This window comes from Merops nubicus, unplaced genomic scaffold (genome assembly GCF_000691845.1).
Source record: "Merops nubicus isolate BGI_N331 unplaced genomic scaffold, ASM69184v1 scaffold16610, whole genome shotgun sequence".
NCBI lineage: Eukaryota > Metazoa > Chordata > Aves > Coraciiformes > Meropidae > Merops > Merops nubicus.
In genome coordinates, this window is record NW_008582332.1 from 3,459 (window position 1) to 15,608 (window position 12,150).

General features: G+C 41.2%; 1 protein-coding gene across 1 annotated transcript; it reads left to right on the forward strand.

Moving 5' to 3' along the window:
- Positions 1-1,215: 1,215 nt before the first annotated feature.
- Positions 1,216-12,146, forward strand: CHST10 (carbohydrate sulfotransferase 10; the record flags this gene model as incomplete). Its single annotated transcript, XM_008937480.1, has 5 exons — positions 1,216-1,344; positions 4,097-4,194; positions 6,865-7,099; positions 9,621-9,726; positions 11,619-12,146. Coding segments are annotated over exons 1-5 (1,067 nt in total), but the record flags the coding sequence as incomplete, so codon positions are not given.
- Positions 12,147-12,150: the final 4 nt, after the last annotated feature.

The following is a 12,150-nucleotide window of genomic DNA, read 5'->3' on the forward strand; positions in this document are numbered from 1 at the left end:
TTTTGTTTTTTTTTTAAGTTATGGAAGCTTAAATTCTGCAATGTAACTTTCACAGATACTCGCTGTCAGTCTCAGTGCTTCACTCGGCACATTGCCCATTAGAAGCTGGAAATTCAGTGAAAGATGTAGCTTAAAATGTTACGTTTCTCTTAATAGCTGGGGACTTTAATGTTTTGGGGTTTTTTTTTTTGTAACTGGTTTCCTTGTGTTGCATTTGAACTTTTAACCATAAAAAATAATTTATTTGGATTACAGTTTCTAAAGTCGAGCTAGAAGTGTTCAGAGCACTGCAGCAAGCTTAGAAACTGTGAGGTAGGGCAGGCACCATGTGTTTGCAAAATAATGCAGTATCCTCATCCTTGCTCTGTTGGATTCAGTCAGTACCTGTGGTTCCTTTGCTCATTAAATCTGCCACCTCAATTGTTTGGGTGGCCTTTCCTGCACCCCTGGGTAAGTCTTGTCTGTGAGGCTTACGTGCAGGCATGCAGCTACAGAAAAAAAGCAGGGAAACCCTTTTTTGCTATTTATGTGGATTCTGCTTGGCACGATGGCAATAGAAAAAGTCTTCCAGAAGCTGTGGTTGATGCATCACTGGCAATAAAAGTGACAAAATCAAAAGATAGGTTAATACATTTAACTATTGTGTCAAGTTAGGCTTGGTGTTCAGTAGTTTCCAGCCTGTAATTGGTGTAGGCTGGGGAGGGAAGGAGTCTGTGTTACGTGTTAGGAGCTGACTTTGGATAACAAAGAATACTGTTAATGTTAGAGCTTGGTTGATCTGCTGGTCAGCTACCACTGAGAGGAGAGCTTTCTTCATTCTCCCTCCCTTTCCTACAGTGAGCCATCTTGCAAAGTTAAATCAAAAACCAAACTGAACTTTAAATGAATTGGAGGTTTGGCAGGTCAGTGCCCTTGAGCAGTCAGGCCAGCAGTGCTATTGCCAGCACTGCGGGCAAGGGGAGGACAGGGAATGTGTATGCAGGGGTGAAGGAGGAGTGGAAGCTTCCTTTATGAGAGCAGCTGGTGGTTGCATCACCTCAGCCTTAACCTTAGCTAAAAGCCAAAAGGACAAAAAAGTAAGAGGTGAAATATCCTGCTACGTTTTATGACACGCATACATATTACAGTTTTGTTGTTTTGGTTATGAAACGCGTTTTTCTAAACTGGAACAAAAATAATTGATCTGTCAATCTTTCCTCTTTGAAACAGGAAGCAACAACTTTATATGGCTCGTGTCTGACAACATGCACCACCAGTGGCTGCTGCTAGCTGCATGCTTTTGGGTGATATTCATGTTCATGGTTGCTAGCAAGTTTATCACGTTGACTTTTAAAGACCCAGATGGTAAGTTCAACTTTAACGTTTGATGCGAAAATTGAAACAGAAACTGAATAGTCCTTCACACAAATACTCTTTCTGTACAAAGTGGTTCTTGTCGTGTTACTGCTTCCTCAGTAGGATTGAGAATAGAACAGCTAAAATTCTAGAATTGACTGTGCTGATAGTCAGTTTCTGCATCTCTTGGTGGAAGTCTGAAAAACTAAACCCTGTCTTTTTGTTTTTGTGGTTAAGAACAGAAGGGATCATGTTTGGCAGTGAGGTCTGCTTTTTCAAGCACTTGGTTTCAGTATCTTGATCTAGAAGTCATGTGCACAACAAGAGAGCACAATTACCACTTTAAAAACAAAGGAGTTTCACAAGGAATTAAAGAGTTTATTTCACATGATACTAGTTTCTGTCCACTTGTGACTGCTTGTCCTGTGGCTGCAGTGTTATGTAAAACTTGTGGGAAGTTTTATTTCATTTGCAGTGCACTTAGCCTAGCTTCCTCTGCTCTGCTTCTTGCATTCAGTTCTATCCTCTGCTGTTTGACTGACAAACAGCTTATGGGCTTTTGCTTAGCTTAAGTAGCCCAGATGGTATTAAGCTGATGAGGAATTTAAGCCATTTGATGACACCACACAGCATGTTACAGTTTTCTCTCTGCTGAGGAGCTACTGTTACAAAGCCCTTGTACAGAGTTTAGGGTGAAGAGACCTCACAGTCCTAAGAGAGATGTATCTTTGTATCTTCCTAAAATATGCAAGAATGAGTAACTTTTGAAGTGCTGACATCGCTAGTGCCATTTGTTTCAGTGACTTGGTAGTGGACTGATATATTAGGTATACTTTTTAAAATAACATACCTCTGTGTGGAGGTTATTCAGCAAGTGTTGCATATGAGACTGTGGGCTAACAGCTTTCCTTGGGCCCAGCTGTTTTTGAGCCCTACTGCATCTGCAAGGAAGCTGGTCTTATGTTAAAGAGTTAAATCTGACAGTATTTCATTCTATGCCAACTCTTGTTTCCCAGGTCAGATATTCTTTGAGTGGTTCTTTCCATCAGATTTCTGTGAAGAGGATTAAAATATAATTAAAAAAAAAAAAAAAGTACGGGGCTAATTTTACTGGAGTGAACATGCTTTGCAATTACTTCCTTTTTCTTATTGTAGCTTGGCAATTTTTTTCCTTTTTTCCTATTTTTTTAAATGTCTGCTCGTTCTTCTTTTCACTTTGAATAGTTCTCTGAGCAGAAGATGGTGTCATTTCTTAAGCTCCAGTCCTGCAAATTCATGACTAATTAAATGTATGTACGTGTTGGAGATGCCAGTGTTTGTACTGGGTGTGATGAAGGGAAGTAATTTGAATATACCAACAGAATTTTGGAGAAAGTCTAAGTAGGATGGCCAACCTGGGAGAGGAGCACTATTTAGACTTAATGAAATGTGGCTTGTCAGGAATTTTCTTTATTTGGATCCTTATTAGTGATGCTCAGTGAATTGGTGTTCTTTTGTTTAAGCCTTTCACTGATGCCTTGGGTGCATGAGTAGTAGAAACTCCTCAGTGAGAAGGAGCAAGTTCCTGTCCATCATCTCTAGTAGCATCTGCAGGCATGCATTTGCCCAGTAAGAATGAAAGATACTTTAACTGCTCTTTCAGCTGTTTGCATTACTTTGATTTTACAGAAGGATACTGTGAAGTAAGTCTGTGCATAACAATATTTACTGTATCTGATTGCTTGGATGCTTACGCTGGTTTCAGTTTGAATTTTTCCATGTGTGCCCTTTGTTAAAATCCAGTGTAGCCAGTGTAGAATACTCTCTTAAGAAAAGGACATAGGCAGTACACACATTTCCTCAACCATAAAACAGTAAGCCACTGTGAATGCAGATGAAGAAAAATTATTCATAGAAGAAACTCTATGAAGCAGTCTAATGTGGATGGAAATAATTTTTCAGGGAGAAATGATGTTCTTCTTGCTTTGTGGTTAGTGAAAGCTGCTTCAAATTAGTTTTGATCTTTCTGCAACATGTAAAGTAAAGCTACAGCCTTGTGTTATTTTTCAGTTTTCCTGTAGCGTACCAGTTGCAAAAGATGCAAAGGTGGCTTCTTCCCTTGCATACTTGAATTTGGTCTGAAATTATTAACTGCCCCAAAGTCATTAAAAAAAGACCAGAAGTGTCAGCCGGGTTTGTTCTTTTGTTGTGGCATTCTCTAAGGAAGGTCATCAGTCCAGTAATAAAAGAAGAGGGGTTCTTGTATTTATTGCTGTTTAGAGGTGTTTAGTTAGAGCACCAGATAAATAAAAGGTGGTCCTTAATGACACCACTTCTGATAATCTCTAAGAATTTGCAGAGGAAACCTGTCTTAAGAGGAGGGAGAAACCAGATAGATTAAGGCTTTTATTTGAAGGTGCTTTTGGAAGCTTACTGAAAAATAAAAATTTTATGATGTTAAGTCCATATAGTTAAACTCAGTTGTCTTCCAGTCATGGTATTTGGATTTATGATTTCTATGTCTCTAAAAAAGACCAAAACAAAAGATAACATGTTTTGATAAAACTCAGCTGAAGTTGCATCCAGAGTTCCCACAGAGGACATCCTTTAAAGTACCCCTAGTCAATCTCATATCTTTTCTAGTGCCTTCCCATTTGGAAACAAATCCTAGTGTTTTGTAAGCTTAATACAGAAAGTGATGTTCAGTTGTGTTACTCGTGAAGCAGAAATAGTTGCCTTTCCCCCACCTTCTGTAATGCTCTTATCTCTCTTCCTTCTTTAGGCTACAGTGCCAAGCAAGAGCCATTGATACTGACAGCTGTGACAAAAGTGGAGGAGGTACATGTGCCAGCACAAAAACATTGGCCTGAAGAATTCCAGGTGCATACTAGTGGTTGAGATAAGGGTTACAAATATTAAAGAGTGGGAGAAAATAAAGAGATTAAGGGAGGGCTTCCCGTTGTTAAAAGGAATTGCTAGACAGGAGTGATTTATTCAGACTGTTCTATTTAGATAGAGCCAACAGAATTCATTTTAGCTTCACAAAGCTAGTTTGTTATGGTAACCTGCTGTCTTGTTTCATCCCAGTGATTCGACTTAATGTGTTTGCATTTCTAGGAGAAGATGGTTACAGTAGTCCTTTATCGAGTCAGGACAGTCATTTTTGCTAGCCTTTTTAATATAACGGCCTAATTTTGGATTACCTGTATTCTGCCTTGCCATATCCTTCAGGGTCATCATTCTTGAGGACAAGCCTGTGTCTTGTCTGTTCTCTTAGTTCTCTGCCCAGTTTCTCTGATTCTTTTTATCAGGTCTCTGTTTCTGTTCCATATTTTGTGCTCTTTGTGCTTCACATCTCGGTGTTTTTACAAAGTAGAACATGAACACAATAGTATTCAATACTGACTGACCCTTTAGATGCATAGTTCTGTGCTTTGAGCAATGGAGCAGAACAAATGTGGTACTTGTGAATTTATAAAGAAACTGAAAATCCCTTATGCAAATGTAAATTTCAGACTAGTTGTATGGTAGGCTAAGGTAAATTTTTTTCCATTGGTTGCATAAGTTGTCTTATGTTTAGAATATTTTTGTGATGCAGCATGGAAGGTAGACTTCTCTATAAACATAACACTTTGGTTTTGTATGTAAAGAAACCTGAAATTGAAGTTATCCTCAAAATACTTGGGAGAAACACTTAGTTCAGTGGAAGGCTGGCAGATCTATGCAGTGAGTTTTAGTATCTTCCTTTACTTGTATGGAAGAGGGGGATAATAAGGTTTATGGATCTAAAACTATTCCTTCTTGACTTCCTGACAGCATGAAACACAAAGCAGTCATATTAATCCTGGTTGCATGCAAAAGGAATTGTTTTGACAGATAAACAATCTGTCAGGCTGCTGAGATTACATTCTGACCAGGGGATATTGGAGAAGAGCAGCAAACAGAAAAAGCAGAATGAGGTTTTTTCCTTATGGAGTATTGGGACAAAAAAGAAAATTGTTCCTTTTCCATTTGTCCTTGGCTTGGACACTGTACCTAAAATCACAGCATCACAGGGTGGTTTGGCTTGGGAAGGACCTTTGAACATATCTAGCTAAGCCTGTTTGCTGTGGTTAGGGCAGCGAGACCTGCCACTAGACCCAGTTGCTCAAAGCCCCATCCAGCCTGACCGTGAACACTTGCAGTGTTGGGGTATCCACAAGTTCTCCAGGCAACCTCTTCTAGTGTCTTGCCACTCTCATAGGAAAAAAATTCTTCCATACATGTGATCTAGACCTATGCTCTTTCAGTTTAAAACCATTACCCCTTGTTCTGTCACTACAGGCCCTAGTAAAAAGCCTCTCTGTCTTCCTTACAAACCCTTTGCAAGCATTGAAAGACGGTGATAAGGTCTCCCTGGATCCTTTTCTTCTCCAGGCTGAGCAACCCCAATTCTCTTGGCCCTTCCTCACAAGAGACATGCTTCAGCCCTCTGGCTGATTTCATGGTTCTCTGCTGCACTCACTCTAACAGGTCCATGTCTTTCTTGTACTGAGGACTTCAGAGCTGAACACAGTGCTCCAGGCAGGGTCTCACCAGAGTGGAGCAAGGAGCAGAATCACCTCCCTTGACCTGCTGGCCATGCTTTTTTTTATGCAGCCCAGGATACCAGTGGCTTTCTGAGCTGCACGTACCCATTGCTGGCACATGGCCAATTTTTCAGTCATTGATATCCCCAAGTCCTTCTCTGCAGGCCTGCTCTCAATCAGTAGGTCCCCTAGTCTGTATTGATAGGAGGGATTGCCAGCTATGCAAATCAATTAGTGGAAGGGAGAAGATTTGTCCAGAGAAATTTAAAATTTCCCATCACCTGTTAATCAGACAAGCTCCTTTTTTCTCTCTTCTCCACTGATCATGAGGCAGAGGTGGTCATGGTTCTTGTCTTAGTCTCAGAACACTGAGACATATCAAACAGTTTATCCATTTTTGGGGGGAGGAATCCTGCCTACTTCTCTTATTTGTCACAGTAAGTGCTGATGCCAAACGTGTGAATTTTTTTCCACTTAATTTGGTTGCAGCTTGGATAAATGGAAACACTGGGTGCCTACAGGTGCTAGAAAACAACACAGGACTTCTATTCTAAATTCTTTTTTCCTAGCCAGATGGGTCAGCATGACTAGGCCGTATCTTCTCAGAAATTAAACCTTTATTTCTGCTGAAATTCCTGTCCCAGCCCCTCAGAGGCTTTCTTACTGGCTGTTGAAGCTTTGTGGGAGTTCCCGTATTTGTTCAAGGTGTGTTTTATCCACACAGATAAGACCCTGTTGCTCTGCAGCAGAATGTTGTATTGAAAGCTTGCTACGGTCTACGACATGATGACTGGAGTCCAACCAATGTGTACAGCAGCACCACAGGAAGGAAATGTCCTTTAGTTAGTACATAATAGTGTTTTGATCATAAATCTGGGAGTCATTAGGGTGCACATTTTGGAGATGTTTATACATCAATATTTGATCTGAGAACTAAATTCTTACACTTTTTTTTTTTCTTTCCCCTTTGCATTTCATAAAGCCAACGGGAAAAGCTTTTTCTGGAAACCTGATCCACCAAGCCCTGGTTCATATGGAAAGACTTGAGCTTCTCAGGAATGTCTGCAGAGACACTGCATTGAGAAATCTCTCTCACACTGCAGTTTCCAAATTCGTCTTGGACCGAATATTTGTGTGTGACAAGCACAAGATCCTGTTTTGTCAGACGCCAAAAGTGGGCAACACTCAGTGGAAAAAAGTCTTGATCGTTTTAAATGGTATCTGCTCTGCTGTGGGCACGTGGGTTTCTCTGGGGAGGAAAGAACAGCACTGGTCCAGTTGGGACAACACAAAAATGGGTTCTTGCTGCTTTTCTGTACACTGATACTTAATTTCAGCCTTTTATTCTTCACAGTTGCTTGTAGTCCTTGAGAAACATCTCATTTAAAGAAAATACACCTGTTCTTTCTGCGAAAATAAATATTATTACTTTGCTCAAAAGTGATCTGAGTTATGAAGGAGTACCCATGTGCATGTGGTAGGTAGATTTGCTGTCTTTGAAGGGATGGCACTCATTTATAGAATTCAAAACAAGTAAATTACAAGGTATCACAATTCCCTAAGAAACAAAATAGCAAAATTTCTGACTTGAGGCCACTGACTTTTAAGTAGGATTTTTTAGCCATGAAGAAGGCTAGTTGAAACTTGGCAGATGCTGGTGGTCTGTACTGTTGAAATCGTGTATGTGATACCAGTGAGTGACTGTAGGAGTTAGAAAGATTCTGAGGTGCTTAAGGCAATAGTTTGGCCAAGAAAGGTGTGCTATAAAAGACTAGAGAAGAAGGAATAGAGGGGCTAGTGTGTATGAAAAACTATATACTAGGTGAACGCTGCACGTGTGTCCATAGCCTATCATCCTCTTCTTAGACTAGTATGCCAATAAAAATAACTCATTTCCTCGAGGTTTTCTACTGTACCACTACCTGCACACATGAGCTGCACATGGGATTATTTAATGCAACACACACTTGTTTGATATGAGACCCTCCTGCCTGTCTGTGCAGCAGGGCTGTGAATTTGCAGCATGGAGTCAGGTGAGTTGAGGTTCTCCTGTGTTTTTGCAGGTGGCATAGCTCACCAAGGTGTGTGCAAACCCTGAACATTGTAAACCCAGCTTTCTTGTTAGAGGCACTCTGCAAACAGCCAGCTCTGCGCTTGTGTTGTTATGTTTTCTTTACCTTGTGTGAACTAGTTTGCAAACTCAGGAAGAAATGGTCACAAATTGGCAAAAGAAATGTGCCTGCCCCTCAGCAAAACTTCTGTAGCGAGGAGGATGTCTCCTCTGAGAAGGTAATACACAGGGAGCTATGTGAGAGCATTACAAGTACTTGCTCTTATCAGAGCTTAGCAGAGATAATGTGCAAAGAGTAGCTCAGGACAGGCAGGAATGTATTTGCTGCACTGAATAGAGGGTGGCTCATGTCTTACTAGCAGAGGACCTGTCACTTTGAGCTTCCTAGTTCTGGCATGTTGGATAATGATAGAAAATTGTTTCCCCCAGAACAATGGTCTTGTTCTGCCTTGAGCTGCCAGTGTACTGGTGTCTGCTGCTGAAGACTGCTGCTGCAGTTGACCTAACTTCTTCTTTTTTGGGTAGTTTTATTAGGCAGGACTGATACTTGAGGGGGAATACTTGATGTCCAAATACCTAAGTGGTGTTTGGAGGTGCAGGATGGAGAAACACAGCCGTGGCACTGTGGAGGAGCTAACTCTGCTACTGCTTGTACTGAATCTCTGCTCTGGATGAATGCAAGGTTTCACTTTCTGAGGCTGTCTAATCTGGCATCTGTTGTTCACATGTAATTCACCTAGAGTAGCAAAAATTATAACTAGAAAAATGAAATTAAAATATAACCACCACCCCTCAAAAAAAAAAAAAGACTGAGAAGCTGAGGGATGTGTAGTACTCAACGCAGTTCTGGAACAGGGAAGGCCGTAGGGGCTTTCACCTAAAAAGCTTGTTTTGTAGCACCCTGTTCTTGTTTCAGGTTGGTACTCTGAAATACTGCTGTTGTGCTTACACACCTAAGGAGCCAACATGAGAGATCTCTCAAGGCCATAAAAACTTCCAGGATCAGGATCTTAAAATATATGCATTGGAATTTAGTGACATTATTTGTCTTGTCAGCTTACATACTTGCAGAAATTAGTATCTGGAGGCTTTCTATTATTAAGTTTAGTACTTTTTAATCTGTGCAGTCCTGTATGATTGAATTTTTGTTTCAGCACAACATAGTCATTAAAAGAACTTCATGGATCCTGACAGCAAAGTGCTTTTGTGTTGAACCAGCTCCAAAAGCAGCCCACAGCATTTATTTTTTTGGTGGTAGAAACTCAGCCAAAGAGCTGGTTCCTTCTTTGGAGTTAATCCTCACTCTTCCTCCATTTTTATATGTGGGTAGAGGGAAAGAGAATGGAGACACTGAGGTGGGAAGTTACAGGCTTAGACATAATAGCTGATGAAATTTGCATAATAAGCTTTTCTGGGAGGTTTGAGGCCATTTGGTCTTAGACCTTGATGTCACATAGCCTAAAGAATTTTAAAAGTTCTCAGCTTTGCAATCAGAGTGTCTCACCATTTAACAGTTTATGCAAAGTAACCATATATGCTAAAAATACAGAAAAGAGAAAGATAAAACAAAAAGCTTGTCAGCCAAATGCACGTGTTCTTGCTTGTACTTTTTTTTTTCCCCCCCCCCCTCTTGGAAGATTCATTTGCTCTCTTTTTTATTTGTGTAGGAGCATTTTCTTCCATAGAAGAGATCCCAGAAAATATAGTACATGATCATGAGAAGAACGGCCTTCCACGCTTGTCCTCCTTCAGTGACTCTGAAATTAAGAAACGGTAAGAGGTGGCTTCTCAGGGGTGTGAAAGAGGTTTGGAGTCAGTAGTGTTATGGGCAAGCAACAGTACAGTTAAAGTCTTTATCTGGAATTGAGGACAGTGGGGGTTCTGCTCCACTGCTTTTATTCTTTAGCAGAATAGTGCTATTGTGGCACTATTCTGATATCCTCGTGGGTGTTGCTGTGACTACCTCCCTACTGGCTTTGAAGGAGAAGACCAGTGTAATTGGTGCTATAGTTAGGTGAGCCAACCAGCTCCCTCTGGATATAGGGGGTTTCTGTAGTTCAGTGTGGTTTTCTGAGTAGACACTCAGAAGGGAAGGTTTAGTTGGAAGGTCCACCTTGATGTCTTGCACAGTAACTCTTACTCCCTACATTTGAGGTTGTCATTGCAGGCAGATTTACTTACTGGGATTGAGCTGGTTAGGTTTAAACCATTAGTGCTCCTTAGCCTGCGAGTATGGTTTGCTCAGCTGAACCACTGCATCTTCCTGTCAGGGTGCTTCTGGTTCTTCTCAGAGCAGAAAAAGTACTTTGCTGCAGTAGAGCCTTCTAAATTACTTTGGCTAGATTTTTTGACTGCTGTCATCTCTACTAGAGCCTATGCCATATATAATTCATGTTAAGAGGTGGCAGCATGGAGAGAACAGGACAAAAGATGACAGTGGGCACCTGAAAGCTTGTGCTTGTATGTTTTTTGGGTGTATTAAGCCATTCTGAAGAGTCAGCCCCTTATAGATGTGGTGTCACCTATGAGTAGGCTTGTTGCATTCAGTAGCACCGATACATTTATCACAGCTGTGTCTGTGGAAGTCTTGGTCACTTGATCGTGTTAAGAGTGCACAAGACAAAATACTGTCACCGTGGTTTTGGGAATGTGAATCCCTTCTCTGTCCCTGTGAACAGCCCTGCTAACTGTTCACCTGTGGGATGAGCTAGAGCTGGGCTATTTAAGTGCCATTAGGATTCAGGTTGTTGCAGTCAGCCCACTGCAGTAGTCGTGCTGGAGATGGGATAGCATGAGTTTGATTGGGAATTCTGAAATAAAATGTCACAGACTTTAGGAGTAGAGAGGGGGATGATGTGGATCTGTTGATCTTGTGAGCTGACCTGTAGGCCTGCCTGGTTAGGAGTAAGCCAGGAGAACCTGAAGACTGATTCAAGTGTCTGTTGAGGCTGGAAGGAGTCCGTCTGCTTTTCTGAGTGAGGACTGGGCTCTAAATCTGCTTTCTCTGCTGTTCACTGAAGTAAACTTTATTTTCAATTTACTACTCCTACAGATATATACTGCAGCTCCAGTAGTATCGAAACAAAATGTGAAATTGTTGGAAACTGATCTCATTAAAATAATAATCTCAGCCATTTCTGAAAGCTTGACAAAACATCAAATAAAATACCAGAATGTATTTTTTTCACTTAAGCAGTGATTTGTCTAACTACCTGCCAGTGAAACCTGCCAGTGAAAAATGCAGCCCTCTATGCATTTAGCTCCACCAAGCCACTTTTCCCATGTCTTTGTGAATTTTCCTTCTTGAGCTTAATCACAAGGCATGAAAAATAATCTTTAACTCGGAGCTTTCAGCATCTTTTGTCTCCTGTTTATATGGATTAAGATAAACTAAGCTCCTCCAGTTTAAATTAAATGTGAAAACTAGGATGAACTATTTCCACTTTGTATCATATACAAAAAACTGTTAGTAAAACTAAATTCTTTCTAGTCCTATTGGTTATAATATTGACAGACTGTGCAAGGGGTCTAACATTCATATTGCTGTGTTTGTGGTCAGAGTTTGGCATTTTGTAAGTCTGTGCTGAACATACTTTAAACACTTTAATAAACACTTTCCTTAATTTTTTAATTTCTTTTTTTTTTTTTCCCCTTCCTCTGTTCAGACTGAATTTATACTTCAAGTTTTTTATTGTTAGAGATCCATTTGAAAGACTCATTTCTGCATTTAAGGACAAGTTTGTGCACAACCCTCGTTTTGAACCGTGGTACCGGCACGAGATCGCTCCCGGCATCATTCGCAAGTACCGCAGGAACCGCACGGAGACCAGGGGGCTGCAGTTCGAGGACTTTGTGCGCTACCTGGGGGACCCAAACCACCGCTGGCTGGACCTCCAGTTCGGCGACCACATCATTCACTGGGTAACGTACGTGGAACTCTGTGCCCCCTGTGAGATCCCCTACAGCGTGATCGGACACCACGAGACCCTGGAGGACGACGCCCCGTTTATCCTGAAAGCAGCCGGCATCGACCACCTGGTGTCGTACCCGACGATTCCGCCGGGCATAACCGTGTACAACAGAACAAAAGTGGAGAGATACTTTTCGGGCGTTAGCAAGAGGGACATCAGGCGCCTCTACGCACGGTTTGAGGGGGATTTCAAACTCTTTGGTTATCGGGAGCCAGATTTCCTGCTG